Source organism: Salvelinus alpinus, chromosome 28, assembly GCF_045679555.1.
Source record: "Salvelinus alpinus chromosome 28, SLU_Salpinus.1, whole genome shotgun sequence".
NCBI lineage: Eukaryota > Metazoa > Chordata > Actinopteri > Salmoniformes > Salmonidae > Salvelinus > Salvelinus alpinus.
The window spans coordinates 3,435,027-3,460,193 of NC_092113.1; the positions used below are offsets into that span (position 1 = coordinate 3,435,027).

Sequence of the window (25,167 nt, forward strand, 5' to 3'; positions counted from 1 at the left end):
TGTGTGTGTGTGTGTGTGTGTGTGTGTGTGTGTGTGTGTGTGTGTGTGTGTGTGTGTGTGTGTGTGTGTGTGTGTGTGTGTGTGTGTGTGTGTGTGTGTGTGTGTGTGTGTGTGTGTGTGTGTGTGTGTGTGTGTGTGTGTGTGTGTGTGTGTGTGTGTGTTAAGGATGCAGATGATACTGCTTGTGTGGTGAATGTCATTTTTGGGATGTCGATGTTCGCTTCTTCACTGTTTGGGATGTTTCCTGCTTGTCTCTCCAGTTCAGCGTCCCTGTGTCATCTCTGTAAAGATCTTTGGCTGTGAAAGGACACACGAATCATATCATATACACTGCATTCGGAATGTATTCAGACCCTTTGTCTTTTTCCACATTTTGTTACGTTACAGCCTTATTCTAAAATTGATTGATGAGGAAATGTTTTCATTTAATCTACACACAATACCCCATAATGACAAAGCGAAAAACAGGTTATTTAAAATTTTTGCAAATGTATAATAAATAAAAAACAGAAATACATTATTTACACAAGTATTCAAACCCTTTGCTGTGAGATTTGAAATTGAGCTCAGGTGCATCCTGTTTCCATTGATCATCCTTGATGTTTCTACAACTTGATTGGAGTTCACATGTGGTAAAGTCAATTGATTGGACATGATTTGGAAAGGCACACACCTGTCTATATTAGGTCTCACCGTTGACAGTGCATGTCAGAGCAAAAACCAAGCCATGAGGTCGAAGGAATTCCAAGGAGGAGCTCCAAGACAGGATTGTGTCGAGGGACAGATCTGGGGAAGGGTACCAAAACATTTCTGCAGCATTGAAGGTCCCCAAGAACACAGTGGCCTCCATCATTCTTAAATGGAGAAGTTTGGAACCGAGACTCTTCCTAGTGCTGTCCGCCCGGCTAAACTGGGCAATCGGGGTAGAAGGGCCTTGGTCAGGGAGGTGACCAAAAACTTGTTGGTCACTCTGGCAGAGCTCCAGAGCCTTTCAGAAGGACAACCGTCTCTGCAGCACTCCACCAATCAGGCCTTATGGTAGAGTGGCCAGACGGAAGCCACTCCTCAGTAAAAGGCATATGACAGCCCGCTTGGAGTTTGCCAAAAGGCACCTAAAGGACTCAGACCATGAGAAACAAGATTCTCTGGTCTGATGAAACCAAGCTTCACGTCTGGAGGAAACTATATACAACTTATCCCCACACTTGTAACAGGATTTGTGGAAAACGTACAGATTTTGGGAAAGTTACCAGAATTTTGCGACCCTACACACTCGACACTCCCACCACGTCTCTTGTTTTGTTGGTTGTCTCTGGTTCGGCTGCGGGATGTGTCAGAGTTTCTATTTCGGTGCAGGCGCCTGTGCCAAAATCTGTGTTCCAACATGACTCCGCGCAGAGCTCGTATGACTGAAAAAAATAGGTGTTCGTCATCACCACATAATACGTCACTGTGGGTGAATAAACAATAACAAAGCACTCCCCGCCACTTGTTTTGGTAAACAGCTGAGGAATGGGGCTTGAGAAATCCAGTGAGCTCCAAAAAATATTGGGACAGTGACACATTTTTGGTTGTTTTGGTTCTGTGCTGCAGCGATTTGAAATGACACAGTGACTATGAGCTCAAAGCGCAAACTGTCAGCTTTAATTTGAGGGTATTTTCAACCATATCGGGTGAACCGTTTAGAAATTAGTGCACTTTTTGTACATAGTCTCCCCATTTTAGGGGAACGAAAGTATATGGGACAAATTCACTTACAGTACCAGTCAAATGTTTGGACACACCTACTCATTCCAGGGTTTTTATTTTTACTATTTTCTATCTCGTAGAATAATAGTGAAGATATCAACACTATAAAATAACACATATGGAATCATGTAGTAACCAAAAAAGTGTTAAACAAATCAAATTTACATTTTATATTTGAGATACTTCAAAGTAGTCACCCTTTGCCTTGATAACAGCTTTACACACGCTTGGCATTCTCTCAACCAGCTTCACCTGGAATGCTTTTCCAACAGTCTTGAAGGAGTTCCCAGATATGCTGAGCACTTGTTGGCTGCTTTTCCTTCACTCTGCGGTCCAACTCATCCCAAACCATATCAATTGGGTTGAGGTCGGGGGATTGTGGAGGCCAGGTCATTTGATGCAGCACTCATCACTCTCCCCCTTGGTCAAATTGCCCTTACACAGCCTGGAGGTGTGTAACAGCAACCAAGAGTCCTGTTGAAAAACAAATGATAGTCCCACTCAGCGCAAACCAGATGGGATGACATATTGCTGCAGAATACTGTGGTAGCCATGCTGGTTAAGTGTGCCTTGAATTCTAAATAAATCACAGACAGTGTCACCAGTAAAGCACCATTACACCTCCTCCTCCATGCTTCACAGTGGGAACCACACATGCGGAAATCATCCATTCACCTACTCTGCGTCTCACAAAGACACGGTGGTTGGAACCAAAAATCTCACATTTGGACTCATCAGACCAAAGGACATATTTCCACCAGTTTAATGTCCATTGTTTTGTTTCTTGGCCCAAGCAAGTCTTTTCTCATTGGTTTCCTTTAGTAGTGGTTTATTTGCAGCAATTCGACCACAAAGGCCTGATTCACGCAGTCTCCTCTGAACAGTTGATGTTGAAATGTGTTTGTTACGTGAACTCTGTGAAGCATTTATTTGGGCTAAAATTTCTGAGGCTGGTAACTCTAATGAACTTATCCTCTGCAGCAGAGGTAACTAAATAATGAAAAACCCTTGAATGAGTCGGCGTGTCCAAACTTTTCACTGATACTGTACATGTCTAAACACTTCTGTTAATGTGGATGCTAAGATGATAACAGATATGAATTGTGAATAATGATGAGTGAGAAAGTTACAAAAAAACCTCCCCTGTTATTGTAATGGTGAGAGGTTAGGATGTCTTGAGGGTATGATATTTATGTGATTCATTATTAATCATTCAGGACAATCCATAATCATGGTGGCATCCACATTAATATAGATGTGTTTAGAAACATATTCTATTCATACATTTACCATTCATTTCAATTTGGCAGAAAATAATCTGAAACGCAACCAAAACAAACAGCAAATGCATCCAACACATTTGTCCAGTCAAAAGTTTGATGTTATCAATGTGTGCTCCGCATATTGGACCAAATACAGTGGGGAGAACAAGTATTTGATACACTGCCGATTTTGCAGGTTTTCCTACTTACAAAGCATGTAGAGGTCTGTAATTTTTATCATAGGTACACTTCAACTGTGAGAGACGGAATCTAAAACAAAAATCCAGAAAATCACATTGTATGATTTTTAACTAATTAATTTGCATTTTATTGCATGACATAAGTATTTGATCACCTACCAACCAGTAAGAATTCCGTCTCTCACAGACCTGTTAGTTTTTCTTTAAGAAGCCCTCCTGTTCTCCACTCATTACCTGTATTAACTGCACCTGTTTGAACTCGTTACCTGTATAAAAGACACCTGTCCACACACTCAATCAAACAGACTCCAACCTCTCCACAATGGCCAAGACCAGAGAGCTGTGTAAGGACATCAGGGATAAAATTGTAGACCTGCACAAGGCTGGGATGGGCTACAGGACAATAGGCAAGCAGCTTGGGGAGAAGGCAACAACTGTTGGCGCAATTATTAGAAAATGGAAGAAGTTGAAGATGACGGTCAATCACCCTCGGTCTGGGGCTCCATGCAAGATCTCACCTCGTGGGGCATCAATGATCATGAGGAAGGTGAGGGATCAGCCCAGAACTACCCGGCAGGACCTGGTCAATGACCTGAAGAGAGCTGGGACCACAGTCTCAAAGAAAACCATTAGTAACACACTACGCCGTCATGGATTAAAATCCTGCAGCGTACACAAGGTCCCCCTGCTCAAGCCAGCGCATGTCCAGGCCCTTCTGAAGTTTGCCAATGACCATCTGGATGATCCAGAGGAGGAATGGGAGAAGGTCATGTGGTCTGATGAGACAAAAATAGAGCTTTTTGGTCTAAACTCCACTCGCCGTGTTTGGAAGAAGAAGAAGGATGAGTACAACCTCAAGAACACCATCCCAACCATGAAGCATGGAAGTGGAAACATCATTCTTTGGGGATGCTTTTCTGCAAAGGGGACAGGACGACTGCACCGTATTGAGGGGAGGATGGATGGGGCCATGTATCGCGAGATCTTGGCCAACAACCACCTTCCCTCAGTAAGAGCATTGAATATGGGTCGTAGCTGGGTCTTCCAGCATGACAACGACCCGAAACACACAGCCAGGGCAACTAAGGAGTGGCTCCGTAAGAAGCATTTCAAGGTCCTGGAGTGGCCTAGCCAGTCTCCAGATCTGAACCCAATAGAAAATCTTTGGAGGGAGCTGAAAGTCCGTATTGCCCAGCGACAGCCCCGAAACCTGAAGGATCTGGAGAAGGTCTGTATGGAGGAGTGGGCCAAAATCCCTACTGCAGTGTGTGCAAACCTGGTCAAGAACTACAGGAAACGTATGATCTCTGTAATTGAAAACAAAGGTTTCTGTACCAAATATTAAGTTCTGCTTTTCTGATGTATCAAATACTTATGTCATGGAATAAAATGCAAATGAATTACTTAAAAATCATACAATGTGATTTTCTGGATTGTTGTTTTAGATTCCGTCTCTCACAGTTGAAGTGTACCTATGATCAAAATTACAGACCTCTACATGCTTTGTAAGTAGGAAAACCTGCAAAATCGACAGTGTATCAAATACTTGTTCTCCCCACTGTACGTCACTCTTTACTACTTTTTTATTTTAATTTTTTAAAATAAATTTTACTCCCTTTTCTCCCCAATTTTCGTGGTATCCAATCGCTAGTAATTACTATCTTGTCTCATCGCTACAACTCCCGTACGGGCTCGGGAGAGACGAAGGTCGAAAGTCATGCGTCCTCCGAAGCACAACCCAACCAAGCCGCACTGCTTCTTAACACAGCGCGCCTCCAACCCGGAAGCCAGCCGCACCAATGTGTCGAAGGAAACACCGTGCACCCGCCCCCCTTGGTTAGCGCGCACTGCGCCCGGCCCGCCACAGGAGTCGCTGGAGCGCGATGAGACAAGGATATCCCTACCGGCCAAACCCTCCCTAACCCGGACGACGCTAGGCCAATTGTGCGTCGCCCCACGGACTCCCCGGTCGCGGCCGGCTGCGACAGAGCCGGCGATGCAGTGCCCTAGACCACTGCGCCACCCGGGAGGCCCCACTCTTTACTACTTTAATACACATTTAAGTTAATTTGTCCCAATAAGGCCATTTCTAAATTGTTCACCTGATATGGATGGAAATACCCTAAAATGAAAGCGGACAGTCCGCACCTTAACCTCGTCGTCATTGTATCATTTCAATTCGAAAGTGCTGTAGTACAGATCCCAAAAAATCATTTGTGTCTGTCCCAATACTTTTGAAGCTCACTGTATAACCATTTTCACGTTTATAGACAGAGCGATGGATACAAGGACTGACCATCCATGAGATCCAAATGATAGTTTTAATCATGTTTTGAAGCTATACAGTGTTTTGTTTACCTTGCCATTGTTTACAAACATTTGAGGAAAAAATTGTTTATTTTGGGTTCTGATGCGGTACAATAGTTGAACTAAGCTAATGAGGAATTTGTAAGTTATGTACTTCAAGAATCAATTACTATATGTCATGAATTTAACAGTACACAAATGGATGTAGCGTCTCTGGACTGGGGCTTTAAAGGAGGGATGTGGTCAAAACACACACAGACACGTTGCCGTACACACACACACGCTCATTGTGTAACATGAACTGCAGTTGTTGCTGGGGTTTTTTAGGCGCATAGATATGCTTGTCAGTTTGACACAAATCTGTATACTATAATCTGACTGTGTTTGGCTTGGGGCGCCTCCCCAATTTAACTGTCAGGCCAGTTTCCTTCTAGAATTCCAACGTAGAACCCCTATTCCTCATGGAGGAAACCCCTGTTGTGTCAGGCCAGCAGAACAGACAGGGTTGTAGGGTAGATGTGAAGTGCATGGCTAAGGGGTTGTAGGGATACTTAGGCTATGATATACTTATATAAGTTTGACTACGTGCTCCGGGAGAAATGTGTTAAAAATAGTACAGCCACGTCTCTCTAAAAAGATCTGTAAATCAGCAATTTAAAAAAATATATGTTTATTTAAAGAGTTTGTTGACTCTGTCTTTCCTTGTGTCCTAGGTGTGTATATATTTTGCATTAGTATTGTTGCCCAGCCCCAACACTGTTCAGTCCCCCCAGCTAGCAGTGCCTGCTGCTCCATCAGAGTGCATGTAAAAGACACCCTGGTCTCACCACTTACCTCTGCACTGGTAGACTTCAACTGACTGTGTGCAGATACAGCAGGCTACACTATAGTCATTTAGTTCAACTATTTCCTGTCACACAGACCACACCATTTCAATTCCAGATCATGAAATCAATGAGACTTGAAGCATGCTTTGTCATCTCCCTATATGGGCCAGCTACAATGCTTGTTAGGCATAATGTCTAATTGTCTATTGTGACCTTTTGACCTTTCTGCATAGCATATCAACTAAGAGCTAGTATTGCTTTCCTATGCTGGCAGAGATCTACACATTTTGAAGGGAAGAGTTGAGTCAAACAATTACACAGAGTGGATGTACATTCTGGGATTTCACGGTTCATATGAGATCATGTCAAAGAGTCTCTGGAGGCACGTCCTGCAGCTGTAGCGTAGCTGGTAGTCCGAGGCACCGATGCAGGGATGCCCCATACCCCGTTATTAACTGCCAGGCGGCATTGTGAAGCCGCTGTCCCGGCGACGCCAGCGCCTACGCTCGGGAGGCTGGTAGATGAAAAAAAAAACGTGTGTCGCCCATCGCCGCCAGGCACTGGCAGCACGTTCCTCTGCTTTTAGCCCGGAGTGCGTGGCGACACACTGCACAGCACTGGAACTGCAGAGTCAGGCACGGGCCTGCTTAGTCAGAGAGCGACTGCATAACGTACTGCCACAGCCAACGCTTGGCTCGTATCTGATTTACATTCTATCATTTCAGAGGAAGTGATGAATAGAGATTCCATTTCATGGAAGGAGGAAATGTATATTTTCAATGAAATGGACTGTTGTTTGATTCTTGGAATTATTGACTGAATTGAAGTGGAATTGACCGTTGAGTGATGGGAAGGAAAGATGAAAATGGATTTGACCCCCCCCGTGCTCAAGCCGGCCATTACGTAAGACCGTGACTTTGTAAAGCATGCCGCTGTCACTGCTTGGCCAGACACTACACAGAGCATTCTGTTTCATCCGATCTAGTCAGCACACGGGGCACGTCGCCACGGCCCTGCAAGTCGCTCACTACGCAGCCACGGGCTAATGTGCAGATACAGTCACAATAACACTGTCACTCTCTCACCCTGCCCTGGGCCGCTGTCCCCTGACGTGTAGTAGTAGTAATGGGCATTATGACAGAATATGCCGTCCAATACTGTAGGAATGTTTGGAACACGCTCAGGGTAACGTTCTCTCCGCTGCTTGGGAGCTGTAGTTCTCTCGGGGGTATATCTCAGGGAGCTGTAGTTCTCTCAGGGGTATACTCTCGTGTTTATGAGTCCGTGGATTGTGACATCCCATAATAGGCCCCTAACATTGCCGACAGCAGCGTCAGGCACTGAGACACAGAAGCACAGTGGGGAGGAGGGTTTCACAGAGCAGCAAGTGCCTGCAGAACATTTTGTTCCCTAGGCTAAATATATACACATTTATGGGGAAGTATATTTACATGCTACACTGTTATGTAATTACAAAACATTGCATACATTAGCACATTTCTTTTCACCGTACTGTGACTGAAACTCTTATTGCATGTGGTTGTCTTCAACCGATATAGGTCTAACAGCATGCATGTGTAATATTTATCATCCTCTGGTTTCATGACTGGTATTTCTGCGGGATTTACTTGGCACTAGATAATTCTAGCATGAATTTAGAGCATCACGGTTGTGTGCAATGTCGTCACAACATTATATGCTACACTGTACGCGCGATGCACTCAAATCACTGTGCATAGTCTTACTTCTAAACCATTCCGATGTCAACAAAATATAAACGTCACTCACAAAATCACGAAAAAGGCTTTTTCGCCCCACTCATAATTGACATAATGGTGAAACGCAACAATTCATTGTAATGTGTATGTTGTGTTACACGTGCTGTATGTGCAACACTTTTTTGAGCTCTGTCGCGGCTGTCTAAGTATGCTCTCTTTGACGGGGAAGACATTGTTCTCCATCAGTTCTGTTACACTGGCTCAGTAAGTGTATGGCCTTCACGATAGTAGGATTAAAGACGGGGAGGACATGGATTTCACCTTCCACCCTGCAGCCCTGGATCTCTCCTCTATCCTCTGCTCCCTTCGCTTTCTGCGCTCTACTTTTAAACACTCCTCCAGTTTTATGCTAGTCTTTCCTCTCTCCTTCCTCCTTGTCTCTTTTTGCTTTCTTTTGATCTCTCATTTCTTCTCTACTATTTATCTCCCTCCATCTCTCTTTCCTCCTCTTCTCCCCTCTCTTTCTCTCCGTCTCCCTCTCTTTCTCTCCCTCCGCCCCTCTTTCTTTGTCTCTCCATTCTCCATCCTCCCCTTCATTGACTCTCTCTCTTGCTCCTCCACCTCTCTTCTGCATGGTGTTTTAAGACTTGACAGCTGTAGTGTATTATCTCTGTGATAAGAGAGATTTTACTGTAATCTACGTTAGAGAATCTCCCCGCTGCTCTGCTACTGTATGAGCCCATCTGCCCTTTTATACTGTAACTAACATGCATGTAAGACAATCCTCTCGATGCTAGATCTCCAATTCCCCTTTCCCTAATGGTCTTGCATACAAAACAGCTACAGTGTCTTCAAAGTATTCATACCCCTTGACTTGTTGCACATTTTGTGTTACGGCCTGAATTGAAAATGTATTAAAAATATTTCTTTTCTCACCTATTTACACACATAATGACAAAGTGAAAACATGTTTTTAGAAATTTTAGCAATTTTTTTGAAATGTAAATAAAGAAATGTCTCCTTTACATAAGCTTTCGTACCCCCTGAGTCAATACATGTTAGAATCACCTTTGGCAGCAATTACAGCTGCAAGTCTTTCTGGGTAAGTCTCTAAGAGCATTGCACACCTGGATTGTTTTAAAAATTATTCTAGCTCTGTCAAGTTGGTTGTTGATCGTTGCTAAATAGCCATTTTCAAGTCTTGCCATAGATTTTCAAGCAGATTTAAGTAAAAATTGTAACTAGGCCACTCAGGAACATTCAATGTCGTCTTGGTAAGCAACTCCAGTGTATATTTGGCCTTGTGATTTAGGTTATTGTCTTGCTGAAAGGTGAATTTGTATCCCAGTGTATGTTGGAAAGCAGACTGAAGCAGGTTTTCCTCTATAATTTTGCCTCTACTTAGCTCTAAACCGTTTATATTTATTATAAAAAATCCCCTAGTCCTTGCTGATGACAGGAATACCTGTAACATGATGCAGCCAACACCATGCTTGAAAATAGGAAGAGTGGTTCTCATTGACGTTTTGTGTTGGATTTACCCCAAATATAACGCTTTGTATTCAGGCAGTTTTACTTTAGTGCATTATTGCAAGCAGGATGCATGTTTCGGAATATTTTTATTCCGTACAGTCTTCCTTTTGTTCACTCTGTCATTTAGGTTAGTATTGTGGAGTAACTACAATTTTGTTGATCCATCTTCAATTTTCTATCTCAGCCATTAATATCTGTAACTGTTTTGGCCTCGAGTTAAAAATCCCTGAGCGGTTTCCTTCCTCTCTGGCAACTGAGTTAGGAAGGACACCTGTATCTGTGTAGTGACTGGGTGTATTGATACACCATACAAAGTGTAATTAATAACTTCACCATATTCAAAAGGATATTCAGTGTCTGCTTTTTTTTTTTACCCATCTACCAATAGATACCCTTTGCGAGGCATTGAAAAACCTCCCTGGTCTTTGTGGTTGAATCTGTGTTTGAAATTCACTGCTCGACTGAAGGACCTTACAGATAATTGTATATGTGGGGTACAGAGATGAGGTAGTCATTCAAAAACCATGTTAAACACTCTTATTGCATTATATGCAACTTATTGTGACTTGTTAAGCACATTTTTACTTAGGCTTGCCATAAATACTTATTGACTCAAGACATTTCAGCTTTTATTTATTTTTTATTAATTTGTAAAAAAAATAAAATAAATCAAACCTAATTTGACTTTAACATTATGGGGTATTGTGTGTAGACCAGTGACACAAAATCTCAATTTAATACATTTTAAATTCAGGCCGTAACACAACAAAATGTGGAAGAAGTCGAGGGGGGTGTGAATACTTTCTGAAGGCACAGTATTTCTTCTGATTTAGAAATACAACTGACTACATGCTTGGGGTTATCATAAAGAATTACCTTCAAGTGCTCCAGATGAAACGGCTTTATGAATTCGGTAATGCTGTATATTAATCGGAGAGAATTGCATGTTGTTTCCCCCCCCGTAAGCCAGTTCGATGGCTACTGGTATTGGAATGAGATATGAATAAATTGTTTGCTATTATATTTTGTGTGTGATAGGTTTCTGAATTGAATCAATTTGGGGAGGAAATGTTGTGTGTGTGTGTGTGTGTGTGTGTGTACTGCCTTCTGATTCAGAGGGGTTGGGTTAAATGCGGAAGACACATTTCAGTTGAATGCATTCAGTTGTACAGCTGACTAGGTATCCCCTTTTACTGCTGTAGACATTTGCCGGGAGACTGGAGCTACTGTAGCTGCCACTAGGGGGAGTGCAATTCTAAGGCATAACCATCCAGATTGTCTTTTGCTGTGTCGGAGCACACTGATATGACTCCTTGTTCTTAGTTACACAATGATCAGGCTGATAAAAACACCATCCTTAATCATACGAGAGACTAAGTATAATCACAGTTAGTCCTCTTTAACTTCTACCATCCATCCATGAATTCATCCCCTAATTTTTTATTTTTGTATTTTACCTTTATTTAACTAGGCAAGTCGGTTAAGAACAAATTCTTATTTTCAATGACGGCCTAGGAACAGGATGTAATTCCCTCCTGTATCTGCATATCATCTTTCCATCCCTCCTTCACCCTCCATATTCCCATTTTCTTTCTCCCTGATTTATTCTTTCACTGTCTCTCTACACCTTATGCCACCATATTTCCTTTCCGACATCCTATAGATCGACCACGGCTTCTCATCTCCTCATCCACCCCTCCCCCTCTCCTGGATCACCCTACCCCATGTAAAAGTGCTGATCTGTAGGCTTCCTCTCATCGCACAGGGCGCTGGGCAGGGGCCATTTCTCTTTGTGTTTATTGACTTCACGTTCACATCTCCCTCTTCGTGGACGGCTGGACGCCATGAGATTCTCCTGGCGGATTATCAGTGATTGACTAGGAATGTTAAAGTGAGTGGGTGTCACACTACTACAATGCCCCATATCGGTCTGTATTAGCAGACCGCAGTGCACTGGACAATAGAGACAGTGGGAGCATGTCAAGCAGATCAGCTCATTCATTCTGATTGATTGCTCAACTCCACGGTGTGCCCTTTACCCGACTTTCAGTTTGCTGGACCAGCAGATTCTTATTAATACAGCATGAGCATGAGGATATATCTCCAGCGATAAAGAAGCCGTATTTGTCTTCTAGCTCAGGGTTTCCCAATCTCGGTCCTGCCCCCGTTAGTTGAATCAGCTGTGTAGTGCTAGGGCAAAAAACAAAACGCACCCTGGGGGACACACCGTTATTCCTCCACCAAACTGTACGGTTGGCGCTATGCATTCGGACCGGTAGCGTTCTCCTGGCATCCGCCAAACCCAGATTTGTCCGTCGGACTGTCAGATTGTGAAGCGTGATTCATCACTCCAGAGAACGCGTTTCCGCTGCGCCAGAGTCTAATGGCGGCGAGCTTTACACCACTCCAGCCGGCGCTTGGCATTGCGCACGGTGATCTTAGGCTTGTGTGCGGCTGCACGGCCGTGGAAACGCATTTCTTGAAGCTCCCGACGAAGAGTTATTGTGCTGACGTGGCATTTCCAGTGGCAGTTTGGAACTAGGTAGTGAGTGTTGCAACTGAGGACAGACGATCAGCACTCGGCAGTCCCGTTCTCTGAGCTTGTGTGGCTGAGCCGATGTTGCTCCTCGACCTTTCCACTTCACAATAACATCACTTGCAGGTGACCGGGGCAGCTCTAGCAGGGCAGAAATTTGACGAACTGACTTGTTGGAAAGGTGGCATCCTATGACTGTGCCATGTTGAAAGTCACTGAGCTCTTCAGTACGGGACATTCTTCTGCCAATGTTTTCCTAGGGAGATTGCATGGCGGTGTGTTCGATTTTATGCACCTGTCAGCAACGGGTGTGGCTGAAATAGCCGAATCCACTCATTTTGAAGCGGTGTCCACATACATGTATATAGTGTATTCTTAGTGACTAATGCTGAAATCATTTATTAGCAGGAACAGGGTTTCCCAAGCTCAGTCCTGAACTAAAGAACAAGTAAAAACTAAAAGAGCCTTGAATGAGTAGGTGTGTCCAAACTTTTGAATGGTACTGTACACATTCTACATGACCAAAAGTATGTGGACACCTGCTCATCAAACACATATAAAGTGGGGCAAAAAAGTATTTAGTCAGCCACCAATTGTGCAAGTTCTCCCACTTAAAAAGATGAGAGAGGCCTGTAATTTTCGTCATAGGTACACTTCAACTATGACAGACAAAATGAGAAAAGAAAATCCAGAAAATCACATTGTAGGATTTTAATGAATTTATTTGCAAATTATGGTGGAAAATAAGTATTTGGTCACCTACAAACAAGCAAGATTTCTGACTCTCACAGACCTGTAACTTCTTCTTTAAGAGGCTCCTCTGTCCTCCACTCGTTACCTGTATTAATGGCACCTGTTTGAACTTGTTATCAGTATAAAAGACACCTGTCCACAACCTCAAACAGTCACACTCCAAACTCCACTATGGCCAAGACCAAAGAGCTGTCAAAGGACACCAGAAACAAAATTGTAGACCTGCACCAGACTGGGAAGACTGAATCTGCAATAGGTAAGCAGCTTGGTTTGAAGAAATCAACTGTGGGAGCAATTATTAGGAAATGGAAGACATACAAGACCACTGATAATCTCCCTCGATCTGGGGCTCCACGCAAGATCTCACCCCGTGGGGTCAAAATGATCACAAGAACGGTGAGCAAAAATCCCAGAACCACACGGGGGGACCTAGTGAATGACATGCAGAGAGCTGGGACCAAAGTAACAAAGCCTACCATCAGCAAGGGCATTGAAGATGAAACGTGGCTGGGTCTTTCAGCATGACAATGATCCCAAACACACCGCCTGGGCAACAAAGGAGTGGCTTCGTAAGAAGCATTTCAAGGTCCTGGAGTGGCCTAGCCAGTCTCCAGATCTCAACCCCATAGAAAATCTTTGGAGGGAGTTGAAAGTCTGTGTTGCCCAGCAACAGCCCCAAAACATCACTGCTCTAGAGGAGATCTGCATGGAGGAATGGGCCAAAATACCAGCAACAGTGTGTGAAAACCTTGTGAAGACTTACAGAAAACGTTTGACCTCTGTCATTGCCAACAAAGGGTATATAACAAAGTATTGAGAAACTTTTGTTATTGACCAAATACTTATTTTCCACCATAATTTGCAAATAAATCCTACAATGTGATTTTCTGGATTTCTTTTTCTCATTTTGTCTGTCATAGTTGAAATTACAGGCCTCTCATCTTTTTAAGTGGGAGAACTTGCACAATTGGTGGCTGACTAAATACTTTTTTGCCCCACTGTACAGTGGGGAGAACAAGTATTTGATACACTGCCGATTTTGCAGGTTTTCCTACTTACAAAGCATGTAGAGGTCTGTAATTTTTTATCATAGGTACATTTCAACTGTGAGGAATCTTCAATGGAATCTAAAACAAAAATCCAGAAAATCACATTGTATGATTTTTAAGTAATTCATTTGCATTTTATTGCATGACATAAGTATTTGATACATCAGAAAAGCAGAACTTAATATTTGGTACAGAAACCTTTGTTTGCAATTACAGAGATCATACGTTTCCTGTAGTTCTTGACCAGGTTTGCACACACTGCAGCAGGGATTTTGGCCCACTCCTCCATACAGACCTTCTCCAGATCCTTCAGGTTTCGGGGCTGTCGCTGGGCAATACGGACTTTCAGCTCCCTCCAAAGATTTTCTATTGGGTTCAGGTCTGGAGACTGGCTAGGCCACTCCAGGACCTTGAGATGCTTCTTACAGAGCCACTCCTTAGTTGCCCTGGCTGTGTGTTTCGGGTCGTTGTCATGCTGGAAGACCCAGCCACGACCCATCTTCAATGCTCTTACTGAGGGAAGGAGGTTGTTGGCCAAGATCTCGCGATACATGGCCCCATCCATCCTCCCCTCAATACGGTGCAGTGGTCCTGTCCCCTTTGCAGAAAAGCATCCCCAAAGAATGATGTTTCCACCTCCATGCTTCACGGTTGGGATGGTGTTCTTGGGGTTGTACTCATCTTTCTTCTTTCTCCAAACACGGCGAGTGGAGTTTAGACCAAAAAGCTCTATTTTTGTCTCATCAGACCACATGACCTTCTCCCATTCCTCCTCTGGATCATCCAGATGGTCATTGGCAAACTTCAGACAAGCCTGGACATGCGCTGGCTTGAGCAGGGGGACCTTGCGTGCGCTGCAGGATTTTAATCCATGACGGCGTAGTGTGTTACTAATGGTTTTCTTTGAGACTGTGGTCCCAGCTCTCTTCAGGTCATTGACCAGGTCCTGCCGTGTAGTTCTGGGCTGATCCCTCACCTTCCTCATGATCATTGATGCCCCACAAGGTGAGATCTTGCATGGAGCCCCAGACCGAGGGTGATTGACCGTCATCTTGAACTTCTTCCATTTTCTAATAATTGCGCCAACAGTTGTTGCCTTCTCACCAATCTGCTTGCCTATTGTCCTGTAGCCCATCCCAGCCTTGTGTAGGTCTACAATTTATCCCTGATGTCCTTACACAGCTCTCTTGTCTTGGCCATTGTGGAGAGGTTGGAGTCTGTTTGATTGAGTGTGTGGACAGGTGTCTTTTATACAGGTAACGAGTTCAAACAGGTGCAGTTAATACAGGTAATGAGTGGAGAACAGGAGGGCTTCTTAAAGAACTTGCAAAATCGGCAGTGTATCAAATACTTGTTCTCCCCACTGTATGTGTGTATATATACAGTGGGGAGAACAAGTATTTGATACACTGTCAATTTTGTAGGTTTTCCTACTTACAAAGCATGTAGAGGTCTGTAATTTTTTATCATAGGTACACTTCAACTGTGAGAGATGGAATCTAAAACAAAAATCCAGAAAATCACATTGTATGATTTTTAAGTAATTAATTTGCATTTTATTGCATGACATAAGTATTTGATCACCTACCAACCAGTAAGAATTCCGGCTCTCACAGACCTGTTAGTTTTTCTTTGAGAAGCCCTCCTGTTCTCCACTCATTACCTGTATTAACTCCACCTGTTTGAACTCGTTACCTGTATAAAAGACACCTGTCCACACACTCAATCAAACAGACTCCAACCTCTCCACAATGGCCAAGACCAGAGAGCTGTGTAAGGACATCAGGGATAAAATTGTAGACCTGCACAAGGCTGGGATGGGCTACAGGACAATAGAAAAACAGCTTGGTGAGAAGGCAACAACTGTTGGCGCAATTATTAGAAAATGGAAGAAGTTCAAGATGACGGTCAATCACCCTCGGTCTGGGGCTCCATGCAAGATCTCACCTTGTGGGGCATCAATGATCATGAGGAAGGTGAGGGATCAGCCCAGAACTACACGGCAGGACCTGGTCAATGACCTGAAGAGAGCTGGGACCACAGTCTCAAAGAAAACCATTAGTAACACACTACGCCGTCATGGATTAAAATCCTGCAGTGCACGCAAGGTCCCCCTGCTCAAGCCAGTGCATGTCCAGGCCCGTCTGAAGTTTGCCAATGACCATCTGGATGATCCAGAGGAGGAATGGGAGAAGGTCATGTGGTCTGATGAGACAAAAATAGAGCTTTTTGGTCTAAACTCCACTCGCCGTGTTTGGAGGAAGAAGAAGGATGAGTACAACCCCAAGAACACCATCCCAACCGTGAAGCATGGAGGTGGAAACATCATTCTTTGGGGATGCTTTTCTGCAAAGGGGACAGGACGACTGCACCGTATTGAGGGGAGGATGGATGGGGCCAAGTATCGCGAGATCTTGGCCAACAACCTCCTTCCCTCAGTAAGAGCATTGAAGATGGGTCGTGGCTGGGTCTTCCAGCATGACAACGACCCGAAACACACAGCCAGGGCAACTAAGGAGTGGCTCCGTAAGAAGCATTTCAAGGTCCTGGAGTGGCCTAGACAGTCTCCAGACCTGAACCCAATAGAAAATCTTTGGAGGGAGCTGAAAGTCCGTATTGCCCAGCGACAGCCCCGAAACCTGAAGGATCTGGAGAAGGTCTGTATGGAGGAGTGGGCCAAAATCCCTGCTGCAGTGTGTGCAAACCTGGTCAAGAACTACAGGAAACGTATGAACGCTGTAATTGCAAACAAAGGTTTCTGTACCAAATATTAAGTTCTGCTTTTCTGATGTATCAAATACTTATGTCATGCAATAAAATGCAAATTAAATACTTAAAAATTATACAATGTGATTTTCTGGATTTTTGTTTTAGATTCTGTCTCTCACAGTTGAAGTGTACCTATGATAAAAATTACAGACCTCTACATGCTTTGTAAGTAGGAAAACCTGCAAAATCGGCAGTGTATCAAATACTTGTTCTCCCCACTGTATATATACACTGCTCAAAAAAATAAAGGGAACACTTAAACAACACAATGTAACTCCAAGTCAATCACACTTCTGTGAAATCAAACTGTCCACTTAGGAAGCAACACTGATTGACAATAAATTTCACATGCTGTTGTGCAAATGGAATAGACAACAGGCGGAAATTATAGGCAATTAGCAAGACACCCCCAATAAAGAAGTGGTTCTGCAGGTGGTGACCACAGACCACTTCTCAGTTCCTATGTTTCCTGGCTGATGTTTTGGTCACTTTTGAATGCTGGCGGTGCTTTCACTCTAGTGGTAGCATGAGACGGAGTCTACAACCCACACAAGTGGCTCAGGTAGTGCAGCTCATCCAGGATGGCACATCAATGCGAGCTGTGGCAAGAAGGTTTGCTGTGTCTGTCAGCGTAGTGTCCAGAGCATGGAGGAGCTACCAGGAGACAGGCCAGTACATCAGGAGACGTGGAGGAGGCTGTAGAAGGGCAACAACCCAGCAGCAGGACCGCTACCTCCGCCTTTGTGCAAGGAGGAGCACTGCCAGAGCCCTGCAAAATGACCTCCAGCAAGCCACAAATGTGCATGTGTCTGCTCAAACGGTCAGAAACAGACTCCATGAGGGTGGTATGAGGCCCCGACGTCCACAGGTGGGGGTTGTGCTAACAGCCCAACACCGTGCAGGACGTTTGGCATTTGCCAGAGAACACCAAGATTGGCAAATTCGCCACTGGCGCCCTGTGCTCTTCACAGATGAAAGCAGGTTCACACTGAGCACATGTGACAGATGTGACAGAGTCTGGAGACGCCGTGGAGAACGTTCTGCTGCCTGCAACATCCTCCAGCATGACCGGTTTGGCGGTGGGTCAGTCATGGTGTGGGGTGGCATTTCTTTGGGAGGCCGCACAGCCCTCCATGTGCTCGCCAGAGGTAGCCTGACTGCCATTAGGTACCGAGATGAGATCCTCAGACCCCTTGTGAGACCATATGCTGGTGCGGTTGGCCCTGGGTTCCTCCTAATGCAAGACAATGCTAGACCTCATATGGCTGGTGTGTGTCAGCAGTTCCTGCAAGAGGAAGGCATTGATGCTATGGACTGGCCCGCCCGTTCCCCAGACCTGAATCCAATTGAGCACATCTGGGACATCATGTCTCGCTCCATCCACCAACGCCACGTTGCACCACAGACTGTCCAGGAGTTGGCGGATGCTTTAGTCCAGGTCTGGGAGGAGACCATCCGCCACCTCATCAGGAGCATGCCCAGGCGTTGTAGGGAGGTCATACAGGCACGTGGAGGCCACACACACTACTGAGCCTCATTTAGACTTGTTTTAAGGACATTACATCAAAGTTGGATCAGCCTGTAGTGTGGTTTCCACTTTAATTTTGAGTGTGACTCCAAATCCAGACCGCCGTGGGTTGATAAATTTGATTTCCATTGATAATTTTTGTGTGATTTTGTTGTCAGCACATTCAACTATGTAAAGAAAAAAGTATTTAATAAGAATATTTCATTCATTGAGATCTAGGATGTGTTATTTTAGTGTTCCCTTTATTTTTTTGAGCAGTGTATATCTCTTCTCATATGGCAAAAAAACTGCTATCTGAATCTGTCTGTATCCTCAGAGATGTGTTGTGGTTCATGTGCACATCGGGCCCTGAAAGAGATCACAACCATTAATTTGTATGAATCAGACCCATGTGTTGACCAGTTGATTCCCCCCTCTCCCATCCCCCTCGGACACACACTCTAAAGTGCTGTGATCACAGAGACCCACCCACACTAACGCCTGTAGTGCTCTAATGGATTTGTCAGTATGGCTCCTCAAACAGTGAATTGAGATGGATGAAACAATCACGGCCCTCTGAAAACATTGAGTGTGTAAGTTCATAAAACCACCGTTGATGTTGATGAATCCATACCTCTGTGCATTTGCGTTGTCTCTAATTCAATAGGTTACTTTCACAGTGGTTTAGTACATTCACACTAAATGAAAATGCAATAATTTAACAGTAAAACAATAGCCTACTTGTTGGCAGTCCACAGTGTCAGTTCAGTAGAATGTATTATGCGTTCAAGGAACAAATCGTGATTAAAAAGAGACAATTGAACTGTCGGTGTGTGTGTGTGGTTCATTTTGTGAGATGCGTATAAATGGGGCACCCAGGCTTTGTGATAAGCTACTGATTGATTGTTTTCATTAATTAATTCCTCACCGTCTCTGCTCACAATAGGTGTTCAGTGTTGCTGCCTGTCTCTTTGTGTTGTAGTTCTGGGTGCCATTGGCTGGGTCTTCTGGATCACAGGAAGCCCATATTATGCCAGGGAGTGTGTGAAAGGGTGCAAGCCGTGACTGCCAGTCAGTGGGAGAGGGAGCAAAATGCCCAGATCAACAGGACCTTTTGTGTGTGCGTGTGTGTGTGTGTCTGCCTCCGTGTGCATGTGTGCATGTGTGAAGCAGTATGGGGGATGGTGATGATGGATGGGGGTTGAATAATGACGAGAGGCCCGGGCCTCCTCCTTACCCCGGTTTCTCATGAACACTGGGACAGTGTGGTACAACAGTCCAACGCGGCTTCTCAGACGCACAGAGGAGAACAGACCCGCGCTTGTCTTCAAGTGCAAATCACCAGTCGATCGGAGAAGCTGTGTTTCTATCATCTCAGTCATTGCTCAGCCGTGTGCCGCTCCTCGTTTGAACAATGTGGTAATGATGATGATTTGCACCTGTTTGATCCAGGGCATTGTTCTGTCAGCTCCATCCAATTGTATAATTTCCATTTCTATTCCATTGTATTTTTTTCTGCTTACCTCTGCTGATACTCTTCATAGCACCTATTCTCATGTGTCCATTCACACCTCAGGTATTCAATTACTTCATAAATAGCTTCACGTAGAGAGCAGGTATATTCATTCTCTCTTACAATTCATGTGCCATTGTGTTCGCTGCAATTCCTCATTGACCTTGATGGTTTAAAGGGGCAATCAGCAGTTGCTACATCCACTTAAAAATGAGTTATATGTACCCATTGATTATTGAAAAATATAACTAGTAAATGCCCCATGAGCTTAGTTCAACTATCATACCCCATCAGAACTCAAAATATAAGCTTGTTTTACTCCAATGTTTTTAAACAAAGTAAATGTAAACCAACTATATAGCCTCAAAACATGGTTAACTTTAATTTTGTTATCATGAATGGTCAGTCCTTACGTCTATGAATTTGAGAGTGGTTACATTTCTCCAACCCTACCCTTCAGCTTTTTACTGAAGCGGGCGGGGAATCGCTTTGTTGTTTCAACTGCTGATCGCTGCTTTAAAGCAACATTGCATGCCCTGCTTCTACCTTAGAGGATTTTATTCCCAAAACAACTCAGCCCTTGTAGCCTCTGCCTATTCTGATTACAGCATGGGTGTACACTCATGCAGTCGTGGACAATATTGTGGCCACTCCCCATCGACGACGTCGGGCCAATGAGAGAGCTTCCATTTGCAGTTTCAGTTGTACCATGGTGTTGCCCGGCAACCAGTCGGCACATTTCTGGGAGGTCCTGTGTGGATGGCAGCAGCTGTTATTCACTTCAGGAGAGAGAGAGAGCGAGAGAGAACATGTTAGGGTACAGAGATTGAGGGAGGAGAGACAGTTTAGTCAGAGAGGAGGAAAAGGAGGAGCAGAAGAGGGGGTCAGAGACGCAGTGAGAGAGTGATCGAGGAGCCACCATCTCTTGCCTTTATCGAGAAAGTTTGCTTCTGTGACGGAGGAGGAGGAGAGGGAGGCAGAAGAATAGGCCATTTCTAAGCCTGGTTGAGACAGTGTCTATCAGAGCAGAGAAGAGAGGGATGTGTGGTGTATGGAGGATTCGTCCTCTGTGCTTCTGCACTCCAACACACTACAGTACCTGTGCCTGCTGGAGCAGTGGATCTAGAGCCATGCCTCCCCACAGGCTCTCAGCCTGACCCACTCTGGAGGGACGGGAACAGAGGACAGCCTGGGTGACCTGGATACGAGCTGAGCAGAGCTGAGGCAGTACACAGTGTGCAAGTTATTTGAGACAGATCCTGACTTCAACTGGGTTTGGGTTGATCCAAACAGATCCAAATAGGTTTTAGTCTGAATCTTGATCTAACGCTGGTGTTTGTTGAAACACGTCCAGAGCTGTTCTGGTTCTGGCCTGCGGATGACCATAGAAGTTCTGTAGTGGTCCAAAGAGGTTTAACCGCTCAGGACCAGGACAGTTTGCCAGAAGAGGAGAATCCATGTTTGGCAATCCACACAGTGAACAACTGGGCAACGTTCTATATCTGTAGTGCCATGATGTTTACTGGATCTGCTAACAAGAACACACCACACCTGGCACAGGAACCTACACCTGGCACCATGGACTAACCTGCTCTGAGTCGCTTTATAGTGGCCCCCTGTTGATCTTTTGCAGGAGAACTTAGGAGCAAAAAAATGTGGAAATTAAAGACCTTCTGTATGGATTACTGGCATGTGTTGTGTCTACATCCTCACAATACCTTTCATAAGAGGTAAGTTGACTTTAAACTAGACGTTTTTAATATTTGTTTTGAAGTTCTGCAGGATAGGATAAGATGTGCCTTATGGATCTTTTCTTCCTGCTCTTATTAGAACACTCCAAATGTCAATTAAAACGATATGAAATATTGAATAAAGATTCATGTTTTAGAGACAAACTGTAAAAATGACAACAGAACAGTGTTTAGGCATATTGCTGACTGAACATTGTTCTGGGGCCTGAGCTGACTGGACCGCAATTGATTACCCTGAGTGAAACTAGTTAAAAGGTCATTTATTTTCCTGCACTACTTGGTTAACTCGCTTGGTCTCTTGGTGATGCTTGTCTACTTAATGGTGTCTAGTGTAAGGGACTGGGGCTGCTAAGTGCTTCGGAGGAGAGAGAAGGTGTGACTTGACTCAGCATCCACTCTGCCTCTCCTCCCTCGTGGTCTTCACCTTTTCACCTAGTGCGGGATCTCCACAGGGTTGCTCGTTCGGTTTACTGCGCTCACCGGAGCAGATTGCGAATCTGTTTTTGAGTGTGTATAACCGACACATTACAGGTTAGGAATGTATTAGTGTTACTGCACAGTCTCCTTGGAATGTTATAGGGTTGGATTTAATGTCGGATGGTTGAATCACAACTCGGCGTTATCAGCTTAGTCGCAGAAACAAGGAGTGGGAAATACTGTTCAATCGGCTCTAAGTGAGTGCAGGGGTAGGTCACTGTACTGAATCTAGGAATAGGGGTTTTTCTCAGCTTTAATACACAGAACTGTACATACAGTGGGTAGTTTATGCGATAGGAAATTGGGTCCCCGCTCACTGCTCACGAACCAATTCGTCCTCTCCAATTCCCCTGCAACTCTACAGGGACTATAAAACGCCCCTCGTGTCCCTGACTGCCTGTCACAACATAGATAGCTGTCGTTCTATATTCCAGTAGAGCTGCAGTGATTACCCCATGAATCTGTTCAGAATACAAATGTGTAGCTGACTCCCACAGAATAGATATGCTCTATTACAATCAAGGGGAACAACCAAGGGCTGACTGGATATATATATATATATATACACAATACATATATATATATACAATAAAAGCTTTATAGCGTAGACTGCCATTCCAAAGGCTATCTGACAGTCTCCTGGCTGCGTCTATGTGATCGGTGTTGCTTTGTGTTTTTCTGATGCCACTTCATGCAGGACCCCCCCCCCCCCCCCTCCCTGATGATAATCGAAACAATAATGATGAAACGTCAGTTATTAGATGAGTTATTAAAACAATCACCTGCTGCAACTTCATGACTGTTATGCTGATAATGATATACATCACAGGCATAGCCTACATTACCCATATAGTTAGTTTGATGTTGCCAACGGCATCAGAACTGAGTCGGAACTGAGCTGCGTTTGGAGACATGAAAGACTGATCCAAGGCCTGTGGTTTTTGATTTTGAGGAAGCACCTGTCACCCTGTCACATCTATATATGCTAATGTATTCGCTCACACACGCGCACACGCACACTGTGGTCATTAGTAGTTAGAGTACGAGGACATGTCCATAATGCATTATTAATGCATTACATAGCAGTTTTTATACCCTGAAAAATTGTGCCTCCTGCCATTTTTATATTGCTGTGAATCCCCATAAGTTGTTGGTACAAATGTCATAGTGTGTCGAGTTGATCGCGTGGTGTAAAGTAACTAAGTAAAAATATGTCGTTTTTTGGGGGTTATCTCTACTTTACTATTTATATATATGACTACTTTTACTCCACTACATTCCGAAAGAAAATATGTACATTTTACTGCCGTACATTTTTCCTGACTCCCAAAAGTACTCGTGACATTTTGAATGCTCTGGCAAGACGGCAATATGGCCCAATTCATGCCTACTACTGCCTCTGATCTGGCGGACTCACGAAACACAAATACTGTGTTTTGTAAATTACATGTTGGCGTGTGCCACTGGCTATACGTACATTTTAAAAACAAGAAAATCGTGCCGTATGATTTACTTAATGGAAGGGATTTGATGTATAGCGTTTACTTTAACTTTTTACTTGAATAATTTTTCCATCACTACTTAAGTACATTTAAAACCAGATACTTTTAGACTTTTACTCAAGTCGTATTTTACTGGGTGATTTTCCTTTTACTTGAGTCATTTTCTCTCTCTCTCTCTCTCTCTCTCTCTGACACTATAGTTTCTTGGAAAATATTTAGCATTACAGGGCTGTTGTTTTTTATTCCATTATCAAAACCTGTTATAGAAGCCAAGTAATTTATGCTTGGTCTAAAAGACTTCATTATATGCTCCTAATTCCTCAGAGTCACTGGAAAGATGTAGTCATGGGGCGTAACTTGAAACACCAGCAAAGGGTTTAGGGTAACATGGTTACATTGAGTTCCATGGCTTTAGTAGCTGTGTTGTTAAAGCAAGGCCGGTGTAGTAACTCTAAACAGCCTCTCCCAGCTGCTGAACTGGGGCTAACCCTCCCCCTGCTTGGCCTTCCCATTGAGCGCTCTGTCGTTCTTGGATACGGGCCCATGTATTACCACAGGCACATACACGTACACGGCACAGCACACAGGCATGCCTAGCCCACATCCAGTGGCTATCACAGGCAGTCCCAGCCAGATGGGTTAGTGTGCATTGTAAGGAAAGAAAAATAAGGGGTGTCCTTAAAGGAAGGAGAGAGGGAGGGTTTGTGTAGTAGTTCACAGTGTGGGTGGAGAGCCTTTGTTACGAGGAGGGACGGTTTTAATCTGTTAGCGTAGACATACTGTACTGAGCCTTTACCTAACTTGGTCATCAGGCGAACTTGCTAGTCTAGCAACTTTCTGAGTGTGGACTCGGGCAGGATAAACTGGGACAGGGAACTTCTAAAAGGCGCAGCTGAAAGAACTGGAGCCAGAAGAGAAAGAATTCTGTGTTTTTCTATGGAAAGTAAAGGATGTGGGGTGTAATTTGTGGTCTAGTATATGGGAGTTGGTACAGTGTGTCTCACCACTGACTGTTATAGGGGGAGTTGCCACAGTTTGGTGCATTTGGGACATTTTGAAACGTCCTCCCTGCGTGTTCCATGCTGCACATTTTCCCCCCTGCGTGTCTGGTGTCTGCAGTGATGTCACTGCCGCGTGGAATGTGATGTGGAAGTACTGCATTTCAAGCCGAACAATAAGGTAGGAGATTATCTGTAATGACTCCTACTGCCTGGTCTGGTAAAAGACGGCGAGCGTTGGTTCACTTCTGACTGGGCCCCAGAGAGAGGGAAGCACTCCTGGACAAATGTTACATATTCAATACCCTGGAAGTGGGCATCATCATCAGTGTTAGGCTAAATCCACACATAGACAGTAGGAGTGGCAGCAATCCAACGTGTCCTAGACTTTGCATGACATACGCGTAGTAACCCAATCATTCATTTGGAAATGAAGATGTGTTAAAACTTCGAGGCAATCCACGGGAGGGGGGCTCGTCTCAGGTAGTCCTGTGGGGTAAATTGGAATATGGGAGGACATTTTATTCAAAGAAGCCATCTGTTCCTGAATGAACCCACATGTCCCTAGAACAAAGTTTTAGATAAACATGATCTGGGTCTAAATCAAAGAAAATGTAAATCTTATTTTTAAAGGCCCAGTGCAGGGAAAAACTTTATTTTTCCTGTATTTTATATACATTTCCACGCTATGAGGTTGGAATAAATGATGATCATGG

The 25,167-nt window shown here is 44.1% G+C and overlaps 1 protein-coding gene across 5 annotated transcripts in view; it reads left to right on the top strand.

Annotated features, from left to right (window-relative positions):
- Positions 1 to 25,167, top strand: part of LOC139556958 (IQ motif and SEC7 domain-containing protein 1-like) — a 184,387-nt gene that overhangs the window by 90,781 nt on the left and 68,439 nt on the right. Inside the window, exon 1 of one of the 5 annotated variants that reach the window (XM_071371152.1) lies at positions 20,481 to 21,453. The exons of 3 other annotated variants lie outside the window; for them this stretch is intronic. In XM_071371152.1, the coding sequence (XP_071227253.1) occupies positions 21,377 to 21,453 (77 nt within the window). In that variant the 5' untranslated portion in view covers positions 20,481 to 21,376. Of the gene's footprint in view, positions 1 to 20,480; positions 21,454 to 24,181; positions 24,633 to 25,167 lie in introns of those variants that run through there. One more of the 5 variants, XM_071371154.1, reaches the window with a different exon arrangement.